At 38.7% G+C, this 20,209-nt stretch overlaps 1 protein-coding gene across 3 annotated transcripts in view; it reads left to right on the forward strand.

Moving 5' to 3' along the window:
- LOC106872620 (uncharacterized) overlaps positions 1 to 20,209 on the forward strand; it is a 126,542-nt gene that overhangs the window by 98,465 nt on the left and 7,868 nt on the right. For 2 of the 3 annotated variants that reach the window (XM_089362328.1, XM_089362329.1), the window contains 5 exons: positions 12,314 to 12,467; positions 14,870 to 14,922; positions 16,076 to 16,202; positions 16,562 to 16,647; positions 17,559 to 17,672. In XM_089362328.1, the coding sequence (XP_089218454.1) occupies positions 12,314 to 12,467; positions 14,870 to 14,922; positions 16,076 to 16,202; positions 16,562 to 16,647; positions 17,559 to 17,672 (534 nt within the window). Of the gene's footprint in view, positions 1 to 3,387; positions 3,421 to 12,313; positions 12,468 to 14,869; positions 14,923 to 16,075; positions 16,203 to 16,561; positions 16,648 to 17,558; positions 17,673 to 20,209 lie in introns of all 3 variants that reach the window. The other variant, XM_089362327.1, reaches the window with a different exon arrangement.

Here is a 20,209-nt window from a genome sequence, read left to right on the forward strand (position 1 = left end):
ATGCCTGGACCATATATATCTGTATATATTTGTATATTTACTTAGTAGTAGTAGTAGTAGTAGTAATATTAGTATTAAGGCAGTGAGCTGGTAGAATCATTAGCATGCCGGGCAAAATTCTTAGTGGCATTTCATCTGTCTTCTGAGATCAAATTCCACCAACGTTGACTTTGCCTTTCATCCTTTTGGGGGTCGTTAAAATAAGTACTAGTTGAACACTGGGGTCAATGTAATCGACTCATCTCCTTCCTCAAAATTGCTGCCCTTGTGGAAAAATTTGAAACCATTATTATTATTGAGTGATAGAGCAGTGCATGCCATCAAAGTGACACGGGGGTAAAATATACGAAACCCATTATACCCATCTGATAAGGGTACACCAGGCACATGCATCACAACCATATGTGCGCGACATGGTGGTCTCATATCAAGATAAACAGCGCATGACCTCGCAGGTGGGGCCCAGTTAGAATTTTCTTCAGGTCGAGTAGCCCATCCCACTCAAAAGGTCCCTGAATAAGGTTTGTTTAAGGATGTTGAGCGAAACACCCATGTTTCCAATTCAATAAATTTTGATTTTATACAGGTATAATTTCAGCTGTCTTATAGGTCCAATGTATAGACTTGGTGTAAACTTTATTAAGTCCATATGCTTTGAATCCAGCTCCATACTACGTAAAGTGTAGTTGTCATGTCAAAAATGAAGCTAGCTTTGTTCAGTGTCATTATAGAGAGAAGAAAATGTGTGTATGTGTGTGTAAAAATATTTGTATGCATGTGCATATATGTATGTACATGTCTATGCATTTATGCATATATGCTCTTGTGTGTGTGTGTACCTATGTATGTATGCTTATGTGCTTGTGTTTAAAATATATGCATATGTATATGATGATGATGATATGTATATATATTTGTGTGTGTATATGCATGTATGTGCATGGATATATTCCAGATGCTGAACTGCTCCATATTTCTTTTAATATTTCCCTTTTTTTTTCTAGATTATTCTCGTATGCTTTCTGTTATTATTTTCCATCGATATAATCTTATTTCTGTTTTAGCTTTCATTGTCTTTTTAGCCACATTGTTTGTCTGTTATTTTTTACATGAATTTTTATGTAACAACTTTTATTGACTTTTCTTTTTCTTACATTTAAAAAAAAGTTTTTCACAAAAATTAATTTTTCTGGTCCCAGAGAAATTTCTCTAATTTCCAGGGAAAGTAACAAAAGAAAATTGTTTGAAAAACAATGAAATCCAAGTTTCTTTTTTCTTGTTTAGTACATGAAGTGTCTTTCACACAAACATAAATACATGTATATGCATACACATATGATCATGCTTACATATACAAACATACATACAGATACACACATGTATATATATGCCCATTCATTTATTTGTCCATTAATGATGAAATGTATATATATATATATATATATATATAGATATGCAGGGCAGGGAATCGTCAATTAGTAATAAAATTAATAAAATTAATAATTATCGCTATCAATTTAGAGTAAAATTTGTAGTTTTGGAATCAGTAGTTCTTTGGCTGCTATCTCTGAATTCTCAGTATGTTGGAGAAGCAGGTTACTGTCAATCCCTATATATTTATGATATATATATATATATATATATATATATATATATATATATATTTGTAGGATTTTCGAGCGAGATCGTTGCCAGTGCCCCTGTACTGGCTCTTGTGCATTTGGCACATAAAATACACCATTTTGAGCGTGGTCGTTGCCAGTACCGCCTGACTGGCCTTCGTGCGGGTGACATGTAAAAGCACCCACTACACTCTCTGAGTGGTTGGCGTTAGGAAGGGCATCCAGCCGTAGAAACTCTGCCAAATCAGGTTGGAGCCTGGTGTAGCCATCTGGTTTCACCAGTCCTCAGTCAAATCGTCCAACCCATGCTAGCATGGAAAGTGAATGTTAAACGATGATGATGATATATATATATGTATGTATGTCAGACATGACAAACACATGCTCCATAGGCTGCATGTGGCCCTTTTCAAACACAAGTCTGGCCCATCAGTTATGTAACTAGAGGCTTAAAAATGAGGAACCTCAAAAGCTTTTAATAATTTAAGTAATTAATATTAATTTGATTAATAAAAATAGGATTATTAATGAGCAAATAAAAGGTTTTAAAATATTTTTACTTAATGATAAAGAATTGATATGATAAAATCTAAAATTATGATCACTGTCTCGTTGTAGATCTAGTAACTTTGCACTTGTTTATAACACATTCCAGCTAGTACCTGTGTATGCTGCAGATATGGCCTCCATTATAACCCGATTTTATTTGGGTCTACTCGGGCCACATTTTAAAGATGAGGAATTTTGCCCTAGAGGCCACGCCTTTCAATTGAGCAAAACTCAAAGTTGCTGTGCAAACTCCCCAGCACTTTTAACATAGGTGTGCAAATTTTCAGGTCATTCCAACTATGTTTACTAACACATTTGCCAGCACAACTGCTTGTAAGACAACATCCAAACTTTTCACAAATATATAGCATATATATATATATATATATATATACTTTATTTAAAAGCAGCAGAAATATAACAAAAAAAACCGTTACTCTGAGTTTCACGTTCCCGTTCATCGGACAGTTTTGTTATATATATATATATATATATATATATATATATATATATATATATATGTATGTGCATATATGTATGTATATTTGTATGTATATGTATGTATATATATATATATATATATATATGTATGTGTATATATATATATATATATATGTATGTGTATATATATATATATATATGTATGTGTATATATATATATAATGTAAGTGTGTGTATATATATATATATGTATGTATATATATATGTATATATAGATAGATACATACATACACAAAACACACATACCTACATATATGTACTTCGCTTTTGCATGTGGTTTGCAAGATTCCTCATGTGTTGAAACTCTGTTATTGAAGTCCATTGACAAGGTTGCAAAAGCAAAGAAAATTTTGAGAAAGAAGTATAACACATGAGTGGAAATCAAATTGGTGAGTGTGTTAGATATGAAGGCATTAAGGCAGTATGACTCTCCCCAGACACAACAAAAGCCACACATACATTCATATGCACTATGCACACATGCACACTCACACTTATTCCTCTAAAAAGCATTTTGCTGCACAGTAAAACAAACCATATTTAATTTTGCAAAGTAGTGATTAATGGGTTAATTATATTATATATATTGATTAATTCTTAATTGATTGATTGATTCATCTGATTTGTTTTGAATCTTTTTTTTTTTTTCCCTCGTTCTGTTGTTTAATGAATTTCTCATCCTTTGTGGTTCTTCTTCTGGATTATTTTTTTCCAGCTTCCCGAACATCATAGTATAACCGAGATGATGGTTAGTCTTGTATATACCGTCCATCTTTTTTGCTGGCATTTCTTCTCTTTGTTTTTCATCTTTAAATTGTCTGCTCTAATACCTCGGTCATTGTGCTTTCCGAGTTTACGGCTTTTTTTTCTTTTGTTTGTTTGTTTACAAACTTATTTTTTTCGTTCCTCATCTGCTATATATTTCTTCCTCTCTATTTGTTAGTTCATTTCTGTTATCCTTTTTTTTTTTTTTTTTTTACACTTTTGAAGTTGCACCCAGCTTAATTCTTTTTGGCAGCTGCTAAAATTCAGTCTTTTATTTATTGTTTTTGTTCTTCTTGTTGTTGTTGCCTTTTAGTTGATGTGTTTATATTATTATTATTATTACTATCATTATGGTGCTGGTGTGCTGGCAGAAGCGTTAGCATGCTGGGTGAAATGCTTAGCGGCATCTTTATGTTACCAGTTCAAAATCTGCTATAGTCGACTTTACCTTTCAGCCTTTCGAGGTTGATGAAATAAGTACCAGTTATGCACTGGGGTTGATGTAATCAACTAGTTCCTCCTCCAAAATTTCAAGCCTTGTGCCTATAATTATCATTATTATTATTATTAGGGTAGCAAGCTGGCTGAATCATTAACACACTGGGTAAAATGCTAAGCAACATTTTGTCCATCATCATGTTCTGAGTTCAAATTCTGCCAAGACCAGTTTTGCCTTTTATCCTCTCAGAGTTAATAAAATAAGTACCAGTTCAAAATCATTATGGTGGTGGGCTGGCAGACTCGTTAGCATGCCAGGTAAAATGCTTAGCAGCTTTTCATCTGTCCTTAGGTTCTGAGTTCAAATTCTGCCAATAGTGACTTTGGCTTTGCCTTTCATCCTTTTGGGGTTGGCAAAATAAGTACCAGTTCAGTGCTGGGGTCAATGTAATCAACTTATCCCTCCCTTGAAATTGCTGGCCTTGTGCCAAAATTTGAAACTATTATTATTACCATCATCATCAAGATGGCAAGCTGGCAGAATCGTTAGCACGCTTGGCAAAATGCTTACCAGCATTTTGTCTGTCCTTACATTCTGAGTTCAAATTCTGCCGAGGTTGACTCTGCCTTTCATCCCTTCGGGGTTGATAAATTAAGTACCAATGAAACACTGGAGTTGATGTAATCGATTAGTCCCCTACCCCCAAATTTCAGACCTTGTGCCTTTAGTAGAAAGGATTATTATTATTATTATTATGATAGTATGACAGAATTGTTAGAATATTTGACTCTGAGTTTGAGTTCTGAGTTCAAATTTGTCTGTGGTCAAGCTTATCTTTTATCTTTCCTGGTTTAAAAGAAATAAGTACCAGTCATGTACTGGTGCCAGTTAATCTGATTAGATCCCACACCAAATTTCAGGACTTTTTGTATGTCTTCGTTAGTTCAAATTATTGTTGTTATTAATGTTGCTTTTCTGTTATTGAATTATGTTTTCAGTCTTTGAAACTTGATGAATTTATTGATCTGATTGTGATCAATACTGTTAGATTTATTGATCCTGTTGCAATCAATACTAAATATCATCACATCTGATCTGTGATGCCACCTTCAGTTTGTGATGTGCTCTCTTTCGCTGCACATCTGTGAAATAACTTTTGATTTCACATAGTTCTCATGTTCTCTAATTACAGGAAAACAAAACTTTAAAAAAATTTTATTTTTATTTATTATTATCTCTTTCTTTTTTTTTTACAGGCAGTGATGTGTGTGGTTAAAAATTATACTTTGCAATCCCATGGTTTTGGGTTCAGTCCCATTGCATGGCATCTTGGTCAAGTGAGCTGACTTATGCATTGTAGGTTAATTTGGTAAATGGAAACTGTGCAGAAACCTATTATATGGGCATGTGTGTGTGTGTGTATGTGTTTGAGTTTGTTTCACCACTAAATAACAGTTTAAGTCCCTCTGTAACTGAGCAGTTTAACAAAAGAGTGAGCAATATAAAGGGTAGCAGAATCTCCATTAGTACCAGGGGCAGGTGTAATTGAGTAAACCCTTTCAAGGCTGTGACCCAGCATGACCACAGTCCAGTGAGTGAAAACAAGTAAAAGACAAACATGAATAAAAGAGCAGCAATAATGAGAGCTTGTTGGCACAGGAGTTAGCGTGCGCATAGGGTTTTCTCTTGATTTGTGACATATCTTTCAATTTATGACACACTTTTAATCAATGATCTAAGGGTGGTGTTTTGTTGGCACTCCGTCACTTACGACGTCGAGGGTTCCAGTTGATCCGATCAACGGAACAGCCTGCTCCTGAAATTAATGTGCAAGTGGCTGAGCACTCCACAGACACGTGTACCCTTAACGTAGTTCTCGGGGAGATTCACCGTGACACAGTGTGTGACAAGGCTGACCCTTTGAATTACAGGCACAACAGAAACAGGAAGTAAGAGTGAGAGAAAGTTGTGGTGAAAGAGTACAGCAGGGTTCGCCAACATCCCCTGCTGGAGCCTCGTGGAGCTTTTAGGTGTTTTCGCTCAATAAACACTCACAACGCCCGGTCTGGGAATCGAAACCACGATCCTATGACTGTGAGTCCGCTGCCCTAACCACTGGGCCATTGCGCCTCCACTAAGGGTGGTGTAAACAGTACAAAAAAAATGCTGATCTCAAGTGGAATAAATACTAATATCTTGTAATCAGGTGAAGGAACATGGTCTGGGGATTAGCAGATTCAGCTCATATTCTTTAGGCCTTCGTTTGATTCTCAAACTAGATGATGCATTTTATGACCTTGAGCAAGGCTCTTTATTTCACATTTCTCTGGTCTACTCAAGTGAAAGTGAGTACCGGTGTTTACCTAAGGGTTAACCCTGCAATGAACTGGTGCTCCATTCAAAGAAGGAGTTTTGTACTCAATTACATAAATACTTCAGGAACCCAGCTCAGCTCTGGCCTCATGGGTCTGTGGGCTCAAGCTAGACTTTGGTATGAGGATATTTGGGGCACCTGAGAGAAACTTTCCAGGTGTGGAATATACTCTTACAACAGGTGGCCTTTTCTGGTGCCAACCCCTACTTGTTTACAAGTAAGGTACCTTATTCAAGATTTTCATGCATTGAACTGGTCAGTAGGAGTATAAACAAAGTCAACCCTTGCTGAACTAGTACTCAATCACATTGCTCCTGGAACTTTTGGAGATTCCCGTACTCATTCTATTGCTCACTCTTTTGCTGAACTGCTAAGTTACAGGGAGACTTAAACATACACATACACACATCAGACTTCCACACAGTGTCTGTCTACCAAATTTCATGCACAAGGCATTGTTCAATCTGAGTCTAACATTTGCCCTAGTTGTCACAAACTGAGATTGAACCCAGAATGACTTTGTTACATACCAAACTTCTTAACCACACAACCATGCTTGGAAATCTTTTTTGTTTTCATGTATCTATTTAATTTTGATAAACTTTAGATAACAATGCACTTTCAAACTGTGACTCATCAATTGAAAGAGAGAGATATATTATTTAATGTTTTTACTACCAAATTGCCTGAAAACTTAACCCTTTAACATTTAGATTACTCTGTCAAATATAATGCTTATTAATTCACATTATTTTGAATTAATCATGCCTTGTCTCATAGTTTCGTTATTTCGATGATGTGATTGTTTATTTTTAGAAAGACATTGTAGGGTAGGTTTGAGAGGCCAGATCTGGCTAGTTTGAACATAAAATATGTAGAATATTTGGGCTGGATATAGCCAGTTTAAATGATAAAGGGTTAAATTCAACTCACAGGCTGATATATAATTTACTATATGAAAGTTAATGATGAGATTTCACTTATTATTCAGTATCATTCATTAAAGAAAATTTTTTTTAATTTTTAAGTTATTTATTTCACTAAAACCCTCTTACAATTCTTTTATTATTTTGAAAACCAGAGATGTACTATCAATAGAAATACAACCATGAAAGAGTTAAACCTCTGATATAATAATAATTTGCTGTGACACATCTTAAATAATCTGTCCTTTTTGTTTCTTTTTACTTTTAATTATGCATATGTTTTTTTAAAAATTTTGTACATGTACATATATATATCTATGTATATATACATATATATATATGATATGCTTTTTATCTTATGCATATGTTGAGTTTTTTACAACTATAATATTTTTGTATGTTTTATGTGTATGTGTATGTATATATATATATATATATATATATATATCATCATCATCATCATCATCATCGTTCAACGTCTGCTTTCCATGCTAGCATGGGTTGGACAATTTGACTGAGGACTGGTGAAACCAGATGGCTACACCAGGTTCCAATCTGATTTGGCAGAATATTTATATATATATATAATGGTGTATGTTTTATATATATATATATGTATATATATATAATATTGGGTATATATATATTATTATGTATGAATATCATTGTAAGTATATATAAATGTGTGTATTATAATACATCTGTATATTATAATACATATGTTTTATAATACAAACATACATATTATAATACATATATATTATATGATGATGACACTGCTTCCCCCTTCCCCAGGCTACAGGCCCACACCCCCAATACCCATACTGTTAGGATTTGCTCTCTCAATGTCGGCACGCTGAAAGGTAGATCTGGTGAAATTGTTGAGATGCTTGAATGGAAACGCGTAGATATGTGCTGCATCCAGGAAGTAAGATGGAGAGGAGGTTCTGCGAGGTTCCTCACAGGCAAAGAACACAGGTACAAGATTTTCTGGGCAGGGAACACTGACGGGGTCGGGGGCGTAGGAATACTTCTAGCGGAGAAATGGGTGGATAAGGTAATCGAGGTCGTTAGAGTAAGTGACAGAGTACTTAAGATCAGACTAGTGCTTCATCATAGATTAGCTACTGTCATCTCAGCCTATGCACCTCAACCGGGGCTACCAGATGGTCTGAAAGACCAATTCTATGACACCCTCTTGCAAACTACCTTGTCGACAAGTGACAGGGACCTTCTCTTTGTGGCTGGAGACTTCAATGGTCATGTCAGACGTCGTGCTGGAGGCTTCCATGGCATACATGGAGGCTATGGCTTTGGTTCCCGCAACGAGGAGGGAACCAGACTGATGGAGTTCTGTGATGCAACCGATCTTATGGTCTGCAATACCAACTTCAGGAAACCTGCCAGTCACCTAGTCACCTACCGCTCCGGCAGACACTCTAGCCAAATCGACTACATCCTCGCCAGAAATAGGGAAAGAGGGCGGCTTATAAATGCCAAAACCTACCCTGGCGAAGAATGTACCCCACAACATAGATTAGTAGTTAGCGACTTTGGGATCAAGGCAAAATGGGTGCCCAGAATTAGACCGGCTTGGAGGAGAAGGGTGTGGAAGCTTAAAGACCCTGCAAATGGACAGACTTAGAGACAAATTACTTGAAGCATTTAACGAAATAGAAGGGGATATAGCATCATACAACGTGGAAGACAATTGGAGATTTCTGCGGGACACCTGTTGAAAGCCACCGACCAGATTTGTGGGTGGTGTAAGGTCCCCTCCCGACCCAGAGTAACGTGGTGGTGGAACAAGGAGGTAGACAGGGCTATTAGACAAAAGAAACAGGCTTGGAAGGACTGGAAGAACGGTGGTAGCAGGGAATTGTACCAATGTGCCAGAAGGGAGGCTAGGCGACAGGTTTATTTAACCAGAGGGGAAGCAGATAAGAAAAGATTTGCCAATGTTCTGCGCCGTGAGGACCAAAGACTCGAGGTATTTCGTGTTGCAAGACAGTGTAGGAGAGAGAATAGTGATGTTGTAGGAGAGAAATGTGTTCGCATGGATGATCGTATGCTTGCACTAAATGAGGATGCAAAGAAAGAGGTCTGGAGATGCCACTACGATAGATTGCTTAATAAAGAGAATGAATGGGAGGAAGAGAGCCTGCCGTATGTCGACCCAATAGAGGGACCAGCTATCCGAGTTGATAGTACCAGGGTAGATAAAGCAATTAAGAGTATGAAGACCGGGAAAGCCCCTGGCCCATCAGGAATCACTGCAGAGATGCTCAAAATATCTGGCAGTGTTGGCTATAGACTAGTCACCCGTATTACGAACCAGGTGATACACGAAGGAGTCATACCCAATGACTGGTGTAGCAGCATCATAGTCAACTGCTACAAAGGTAAATGTGACGCTTTAGATACAAATAATTACAGAGGCATCAAGCTGTTAGATCAGGTTATGAAAGTTACAGAGAGGGTCGTAGCCCAACTAATTAGGGAGCGAATCAATTTAGATGAGATGCAGTTTGGGTTCGTGCCAGGTAAAAGCACTACTGATGCCTTATTTCTAGTGAGACAGCTGCAGGAGAAATACCTAGCTAAGGATAAACCTCTGTACCTGGCTTTCGTTGACATGGAGAAAGCCTTTGACAGGGTCCCCTGATCCCTTATCTGGTGGTCAATGAGGAAACTTGGGATAGAAGAATGGTTAGTGAGAGCTGTGCGAGCCATGTACAAAGATGCTGCCAGTAAGGTGAGGGTTGGAAATGAGTACAGCAATGAATTCCGGGTAGAGGTAGGGGTCCACCAAGGTTCCGTCCTCAGCCCCCTCTTATTTATCATAGTCCTCCAGGCAATCACAGAGGAGTTCAAGACAGGTTGCCCCTGGGAGCTCCTCTATGCTGATGACCTTGCCCTAATTGCAGAGTCACTATCAGAACTAGAGGAGAAGTTTCAGGTGTGGAAGCAAGGTCTAGAATTGAAGGGCCTTAGAGTCAACCTAGCTAAAACCAAAATCCTAATAAGTAGGAAGGTAGATAAAACACAAACCCCTTCAGGTAGATGGCCCTGCTCAGTATGTAGAAAAGGAGTAGGTAGTAACTCTATAAGATGTACCCGGTGCAAGCTATGGACACATAAGAGGTGCAGCAACATCAAAGGCAGGTTAACTAGCAAGTTAGTTTTTGTTTGTGGCAGATGTTCAGGTGCAATAAAGACTGTAAACAAACAGGAAACAACTTCTATCTCATTCCAGGGTGAAAAACTAGAGGTAGTCGATAGCTTCCGCTATCTGGGCGACCAAGTTAGTAGTGGGGGTGGGTGCGCTGAAAGTGTAGCTGCTAGAATAAGAATAGCCTGGGCAAAGTTTAGAGAGCTCTTACCCCTGCTGGCGACAAAGGGACTCTCACTCAGAGTAAAAGGCAGACTGTATGACGCATGCGTACGAACAGCCATGCTACATGGCAGTGAAACATGGGCTGTAACTGCTGAGGACATACGTAAACTCGCAAGGAATGAAGCCAGTATGCTCCGTTGGATGTGTAATATCAATGTGAATACCCGTCAGAGTGTAAGTATCTTGAGAGAAAAGCTGAACATTAGAAGCATCAGTTGTGGTGTGCAAGAGAGACGATTGCGCTGGTATGGACATGTGGTGAGAATGGATGAGGATAGCTGCGTGAAAAAGTGCCACACCCTAACAGTTGAGGGAACCCGTGGAAGAGGTAGGCCCAGGAAGACCTGGGCTGAGGTGGTGAGGCAAGACCTTCGTACATTGGGCCTCACCGAGGCGATGACTACTGACCGAGACCTTTGGAAATGTGCTGTGCGTGAGAAGACCCGGCAAGCCAAGTAAGGTCGTTGCCAGTGCCCCTGGACTGGCTCTTGTGTGGGTGGCACATGAGATGCACCATTTTGAGCGTGGCCGTTGCCAGTACCGCCTGACTGGCTCCTGTAGGATTTTCGAGTGAGATCGTTGCCAGTGCCCCTGGACTGGCTTGTGCGGGTGGCACATAAAAGACACCGTTTCGTGCGTGGCCGTTTTCGTGTGGGTGACACGTAAAAGCACCCACTACACTCTCTGAGTTGTTGGCGTTAGGAAGGGCATCCAGCTGTAGAAACTCTGCCAAATTAGATTGGAGCCTGGTGTTGCCATCCGGTTTCACCAGTCCTCAGTCAAATCGTCCAACCCATGCTAGCATGGAAAGCGGACGTTAAACGATGATGATGATGATGACATTATATGTATATTTTTTTAATATCATAGTGCATATATATGTGTGTGTGTGTGTGATTAATGCCCTAAAGAGAATACTATAGAATATAAGCATGCGCCCCCGTGCAATAACTAAAAACAGTAAAAAAATTCAGAATGGTGTTCAACATTCAAGTAATTGGGTGCAGTGTAGAGTGTTGGCTGAAACTTTAAATAAACAGTTCACAGCTTTATTTGAATAATGAAAAACGTGTTATAGCTGATTGTTTATTTAAGCAAATGGAAAAATTGCTATCATTTTGGCTAACCCTCTTTCTGAGTGTGTGTGTGTATGCGTGTATTCTTAAGACACTTATTTGTTATATTATTGATAAGAATATCAAGTATTTGGTGTGTACTGATACTATGATATTATTGAGTGTGTGTTAAGCAGTAAAATATGTGTTTTTTAAGGTTACATATAGCCTCACAAATACAATTGTATTAAAATGTAACCAATGTGTCCTAAAATTTAAATATGGAGTGTCAATATTATATCAAAGTTATTCAGTATTATATGTCAGTATTATATCAAAGTTATTCATTCATATCAATCCTATATTAGTATTGATATTAACATACCATTTTAAGATATGAAACAGAAGCACTAAGTAGTGATGTGTATGAATACAAATTTGTTACCACTACAAATATGCTTGAGACATATTTGAATCCATAAGAAAATTTCTACTGTACTTTGTCATGTAGAAAATGTGTTTTTCTCTCAGGCATCTGTCTAAAATATATCCCACCATGTTTTCTTCTTCTTCTTCTTCTTCTCCTTCTTCTTCTTCTTCTTCTAACTTCTTCTTCTTCTTCTTCTAACTTCTTCTTCTTCTAACTTCTTCTTCTTCTATCTGTATGTTTGTTTGTCTATGCTAGATGGCTGCAACAGAGGAGAAGAAATGTGATCCATGGACATTTGTGGCCAAACACAAGCTGTCGGTTGAAAAAGAACTGAAATCCATTCCAGATCTCAATGTTGTGATTGTACGACCCGCTATCGTGTATGGCCCAGGAGATAGACAAGGGTTGAGTAAGTTAAACAGAGTTTCCCATTCATTTATTTACATACTATGTTTGTAGTGTGCAAGAATGGATGATGCAGAAGACAAATCTATCATAGTTTGTCTTATTTATCCATAGAAGCATCACCTACAGAACAAATATTGGCTCTTTTTGTATTCTTTTGCTTGCTGGGTCTGGAGGAAGGGACAGTGTCTCTGGCTCTTATAACCTCTATCACAGCCACCAATTGACCAGTGAGAATCATTTATGTTCCTCTTCAATCTTTGTAAGTCAACACCTGTGGGGAGAGATATGAGCAGAAGTGGGAGGTCCAGGGGTGGTTATTCTGGAAAAGAAGAACTTGGTTTCTTGATTCGTGTGGAAGCATCTGGAGGGTTGAACCCAAAATGGATGATGAGAGGAAAGGAGATTAGTAAGATAGGGATGCTGCAGTGGTGAGTATATGAACCTAGCCAGATTCAAGGAGCAGAGGACATTATAGTAAAAGTAGAGGTAAAGACCCCCTTCAGTCACAAATGATCATAGAATTGCACCTAGAAAGTTCCCCTTCAAGGCACAAGTCCAGGCAAGGTTATTTTATGGAAGACCAGCAGTCGCCCATGCAACCCAACCTTCCCTCTCCATGCCACCAGTGTTAACCAAAGGAAAGGCAAAGGCTGATACAGCTTGGTACTAGTGACGTTGCAACTCATCTCTACAGCTGAGATAACTGGAGCAAGGTGAAATAAAGTGTCTTGCTCAAGAACACGACACGCAACCCGGTCTGGGAATCAAACTCACTACCTCACAATTGTAAGCTCAATACCTTAACCACTGAGCCATGCACCTTCACTTCATTATAGTAGCAGTAGTAAAACAAGGCAGAACAAGGAGATTGTGCACCTGAGGGCCAAAGGGTACATGTGTACCTGTGAGTGACTTTATGCCAGTCAGTTGGGTGGTCCTTTTCTTGTACAGTCTAGGATATCTACATATGCACCAGCAGCACCACAATTGTGGGCCTCATCTGAGTTTTTGAAAGTGTCTAGAATATGTCGTGTGAATCCTGTTTCTATAGAATATAAGGTGGTGCTGAAAAGTTCCTGGTTTTAAGGGTACGCAAAAGGCCTAGCTGGAGGCCCAACTTTCCAAGTTCTTTTACAGGGCTTAGAAAAACTAAAGGACCACTGCAATAAGTGTGTGAATCTGAGAGGGGAATATGTTCATTATATAGTCATAATTAACTTATCCTCCTGTATTTTCTTTTACTCAAAATCAGGAACTTTTCAGCATCACCACGTATATACCTTACTGTATTATTTTTTTCAATAGTGATTAGATAAACTATGTATTGTGTTGATACCTTTCTCAAGAAATGGAGGGCCTCATTCCCTAGTGAAGTCAGTTGCCATGGTTTTCCAGCTAGATCAGTGCAGTGTTTCCTGCAGAAGATTGGTCTGGAGTCCAGACAACTGAAGAAAACCATCAACGAAATAGGCACAGCTGCTGAAATCAACTCAAGGTAGCTGTGGTTTCTAAGAAACCATGAGTAGAACCCTTCTGTTGGCAAATACTAATTCAATCCTAGCTGCCCCACTCAAGTGAAGCATACAGGCTAAGGAGTGAAACCAGTGCTGGATATAGGACAAATGAGGCCATGTTCTAGTTAAGTTACGAGGTCCCTTATTTGGATAGGGCCCCATTGACCAGGGTCCCTGCTCAGTGGGACTCTGTGCTTAAGCACACCTAAGCACAATGATAAGTCTGGCACTGGGTGAAACACTTGTGACTCTGAGGTACCTCTTCCTTTACTTTACTTCTTTCAGTTATTTGACTGCGGCCATGCTGGAGCACCGTCTTTAGTCGAGCAAATCGACCCCAGGACTTATTCTTTGTAAGCTTAGTACTTATTCTATCGGTCTCTTTTGCCGAACCGATAAGTTACGGGGACGTAAACATACCAACATCGGTTGTCAAGCGATGTTGGGAAGACAAACACAGACACACAAACATATACACACACATACACATATATATATATATACATACATATATACAACAGGCTTCTTTCAGTTTCCATCTACCAAATCCACTCACAAGGCTTTGGTCGGCCCGAGGCTATAGTAGAAGACACTTGCCCAAGGTGCCACGCAGTGGGAATGAACCCGAGACCATGTGGTTGGTAAGCAAGCTACTTACCACACAGCCACTCCTGCTGATAATACAAAATGGTTTGCAACATTATGATGGATTTAGGAGAGCTTGCAAAACCTCTGAGTAGCTCCTGCAGTTTCTGCAAGAAGCTGAGTATCTCAATATATCTATTTCACCTCATATGCAGTACTGTCTCCCTGCTCTTTTATCGCAATTTATCTCATCTTTTGTTGTTCATAAAGACTTAACTAATTCTTCCCGTCTTGCTTTCTTCAGCTCCTCGTCTTATTATTGGTGCAATATACAAGTACATGAGAGAGACGATGAAGGTTAGTATTGCTGATGTTGCTGCTGCTGCTTTTGTTGTTGTTGTTGTTGATAGCAGCTGCATTTTCACTTTAGCTTATCCAGCTGTCCATCACCACTAACACTATCACCTCCACTACTAACACCACCACCAACGCTAATTTTATGTGAGACATAACAGGTAGGATAGTGAGAGAGATACTATATCTTTAATTACAATGTTTTCGATAGTAAATTATAACAAATATTATTGTTTCTTAATTAAAAGCTACAGTGATAATCCCGTTATTTAGAACTTAATTATAAGTATTTATCACTAAGCATAACTCTTAGTTTAGGCTGCGAAAATGTTATGATGTATACATACCAAGACGCTGAACGTGCGTTCATATATACATGTATGTTGAAGATATAGATTATATATTTTTTTGACCGTTACACATAAAAAAATACAGTTTCATTAATATACAGAAATGAATTCAACAAGTTGAAAGAAACGAGAAGTAAAAGGAATTAAATTTCTACATTAATTTATTATATACATTTTTGGCATTTATAGAACATTTAGAAATAAAGTCATTCTGTTGTAGAGAATTACGACTTAAATTTTATATTAACTAATCTTTCATTCTAGCTATAAGAGTTCACAACAATTCAATATTGTCGGATCTGAGTATTGAACATGGCATATATATTAGCCGATACTCAAGAGGGTGAGTGTCGTGGACTTGTGTAACATCCAACGATCACTGGAGATTTTGCCGAAAATCAGGGTTTTTATAACTACTCATACACGAATCATAGAACCGTAACCCCGTGAAAGATTTCTTCAACGAAGTTCATAATTCGTATATGGGCAGTAATTTTTAACCAATGAGAAATCAATAATTTCTCATGTTCGGGCAAACGAACTTACGTTCTCTCTCCGCCTCTTATGAGTTTGCTACGCTAACATCACCACATCACACAACCACCGTCACCCCTACCATTGATACCACCAACACCACCACCATCTATATCACCACTATAACTATCACTAACACCACCACATCACACTACTACCGTTGCCCCCATCTTACATCATCTCCAATTTACACCACCACCATTACAACCACCACTGCCACTCGTACAAACCATTATCTAACCAGTTTCTATAATCTGTGATTCTTGCAACAGATGCTGTGGACCAAGGAACTCAAGATGAATACAGTCCATGTGGAAGACATGTGCCGAGCCCTCTGGTTTCTCTGCAACCATGGCAAGACGGGAGAAATCTACCACATTGTTGATAAAGGAGACACCAGTAAGTTCTAGAATTTTCCATTTTCACTACCTCACCATTTCTTCATCTTCCACCCCATCCCTTCCGCAATATAGTTCAGGACAATAGCTGTTGTTGCTGTATAACCCCTATTTTATCCCCTTTTCTTCTTCCCCCACTTTCCTCTTCTAACCTCTTATTTCAACATCTTCCTACTTCTATTTCTTCTTCTTCTTCCAACTTCTTCTTCTTCTCCTCCTTCTCCTCCTCTTTCTTCTTCTTCAATGCCCAGGGCTGCAATCCAATGACTGAAACAAATAAAAATTAGAACTAAAGGTTAACAAACTCTCACCCTTAACAAAACCAAACATTTTACATTTTCTCCTATTGTCTCCCTTTAGCTCAAGGCAAGATCAGTGAGCTGATTTCAACCATTTTCAACATAGAACATGAATTTGTTGGCTCAACTATGTCAAGTTTGGCTAAGGTAAGTTACTCTCAGCTATCATTATTACACTAACTTTCCCTCGTCACTTTTCTCACTTCTCCATTTACCCTTCTGTTACTGTATTTCTGTTGAAATAGACTACCTTAGCTCAATTAATTCTAAAAATAATGAAGAAGTAATAAGCAGGTATTTGGAAATGAATTGACATTACCATATCATTATGAATGGTGTATACATATATGTTTGTATAGGCGTAGGAGTGGCTGTGTGGTAAGTAGCTTGCTTACGAACCACATGCTTCTGGATTCAGTCCCACTGCGTGGCACCTTGGGCAAGTGTCTTCTACTATAGCCTCGGGCTGACCAAAGCCTTGTGAGTGAATTTGGTAGATGGAAATTGAAAGAAGCCCGTCGTGTATATGTTTTTGACTGCGTCCATGCTGGGGCACCACCTTTAGTTGAGCAAATTGACCCCAGGACTTATTCTTTGTAAGCCTAGTACTTATTCTATCGGTCTCTTTTTGCCGAACAGCTAAGTCACAGGGATGTAAACACACCAGTATCGGTTGTTAAGCGATGTTGGGGGGACAAACACAGACACACAAACATATTCATACACATATATATATATATATATATATATATATATATATATATATATATACATATACATATATACGACGGGCTTCTTTCAGTCTCTGTCTACCAAATCCACTCACAAGGCTTTGGTCGGCCCGAGGCTATAGTAGAAGACACTTGCCCAAGGTGCCACGCACTGGGACTGAACCCGGAACCATGTGGTTGGTAAGCAAGCTACTTACCACACAGCCACTCCTGTAACTATATGTAATAAAATATGTAATAAAATTTTTATTGCTTTCATGGCAGTGTTGCAATTGTTGTTACTTATATTGTTACTAATGTTGCTTCTGTTATTGTTTTACCTTACAGTTGAATATGAACAGCATAGTGGAGGAGATTAACGACAAACATATGGAGCCATGGGCTGATGCCTGTCAAAGGGACAATGTCACAAATACCCCATTGAACCCATTTATTGACCAGGTTTGTCTGTGTTTTGGTTTTTTTGTTTTTGTTTTTTTACCTTATTCCCTTTCCACTCTTTAAGCCACCACTATAGAAGGTTTTTTGCTAATATTTGACCCCAGGAAGGTGACAACTTGGCAGAACCATTAGCATGCCAGTCAAAATGCTCAGCAGCGTTTTTTGATTCTTTACATTCTGAGTTCAAATTCCGCTGAGGTCAACTTTGCTTTTTATTCTTTCGGGAAGCCTCAGCTAAATACTGGAATTGCCGTAACTGACTAATCTCTCTCCCTAAAATTACTGGCCTCATGCTAAAATTTGGAAAAACTAGAACCATTAGCATGCCGGCCAAAACGATTAGTGGCATTTCATCCATCTTTACAATCTGAGTTCAAATTCCACTGAGGTCAACTTTACGTTTTGTCCTTTCAGGGTTGATGTAATTGACTTAACCCTTTGCCCTGAAATTGTTAGCCTTGTGTCAAAATATGAAATCGTTAGTATTTTTATTATTATTAATTAAGGTGGTGAGCTGGCAGAATCATTAGGACACTGGACAAAATGCTTTGCAGTATTTTGCCCATTGCTATGTTATTTCAAATTCCACCAAGGTCGACTTTGCCTTTCATCCTTTTGGGGGTTGATAGATTAAGTATCAGTGAAACACTGGGGTCGGTATAATTGACAAGACCCTCTCCGCACAAATTTCAGGCCTTGTGCCTATAATAAGGATTATTATTAAGGGTTGACTTTGCCTTTCTTTCATCCTTTCAGGATTGAGCACAGGGGGAGGGGGGGCGTGTAATTGACAATCCTCCCCTCAAAAAAATATCAGACTTTGTGCTCTTAGAAGAAAGAATCATTATTATTATTATTATTAGTAGTAGTAGTAGTATTGAGGCAGCAAGCTGGCAAAAATGCATAGCGGTATGTTGCCCATCGCTACATTCTGCCAAGGTTGGCTTTGCCTTTCATCCTTTTGGGGTCAGTAAATTAAGTACCAGTGAAACACTGGGGTCGATGTAATCAACTAGTTCCCTACTCACAAATTTCATGCCTTGTGCCTTTCGTAGAAAGTATTATTATTATTATTATGGTGGCAAGCTGGTAGAATTGTTAGTGTGTCTATCAAAGGGCTTAGTGGCATTTCCTCTGACTCTTTATATTATGAGTTCAAACCCTGCCAAGGCCAACTTTGCCTGTCATTCTTTTGGAATCAATGAAATAAGTACCAGTTGAATACTGGAATCAATATAATCGATTATCCCCCTCCCAGAAATTGCTGGCATTGTGCCAGAATTTGAAACCATGAAGGTGACAAGCTGGTAGAACCATTAGCTCACCAGGCAATATGCTTAGCGGCATTTTGTCTGTTTTGATGGTCTGAGTTCAAATTCTGCTGAAGTCAACTTTGCCTTTTGTCATTTTGAGGTCAATGAAATAAGTACCAGCTGAGTACTGGGGAAGGGGGTCGATGTAATCGACTATCCCCCTTCCCCCAAATTTCAGGCATTGTGCCTATAGTAGAAAGAAAACTCTTCCGGCGGTATCTTCCATTCAAAAGGTGCTGGAGTTTCCAAGTTTTTTGACTGTCTTCAGGTGAGTGTGGAAACAAGCTGGTTTCCTCTCAGTGTTATTTATTTATTTCTTTTTGCAATTAATGTAACACACACACACACACACACCTCCATATCTAAATCACTAGAATTTTCCCATTTTATACTAGTACCACTATAATGAACGTTCTCATGCTCTTTACACTCATCATTACATTCTCTTACACTCACCTTCACATTTCCCTTACACTCATCCTTACATTCTCTTACACTCATCCTTACATTCTCTTACACTCACCTTCACATTTCCCTTACACTCACCCTCACATTCTCTTACACCCACCCTCACATTCTCTTACACTCATCCTTACATTCTCTTACACTCACCTTCACATTTCCCTTACACCCACCCTCACATTCTCTTACACCCACCCTCACATTCTCTTACACTCACCTTCACATTTCCCTTACACTCACCCTCACATTCTCTTACACTCACCTTCACATTTCCCTTACATTCACCCTCACATTCTCTTACACTCACCCTCACATTCTCTTACACTCAGCTTCACATTTCCCTTACACTCACCCTCACATTCTCTTACACTCATCCTTACTTTCTCTTACACTCACCTTCACATTTCCCTTACACTCACCCTCACATTCACTTACACTCACCCTCACATTTCCCTTACACTCACCCTCACATTTCCCTTGCACTCACCCTCACATTCTCTTACACTCACCCTCACATTCTCTTACACTCACCCTCACATTCTCTTACACTCACCCTCACATTCCCTTACACTCACCTTCACATTTCCCTTATATTCACCCTCACATTCTCTTACACTCACCTTCACATTCTCTTACACTCACCTTCACATTCTCTTACACTCACCCTCACATTATCTTACACTCACCTTCACATTTCCCTTACACTCACCTTCACATTCTCTTAAACTCACCTTCACATTCTCTTACACTCACCTTCACATT

Source organism: Octopus bimaculoides, chromosome 14, assembly GCF_046866305.1.
Source record: "Octopus bimaculoides isolate indiv1 chromosome 14, ASM4686630v1, whole genome shotgun sequence".
Classification (NCBI taxonomy): Eukaryota; Metazoa; Mollusca; class Cephalopoda; order Octopoda; family Octopodidae; genus Octopus; species Octopus bimaculoides.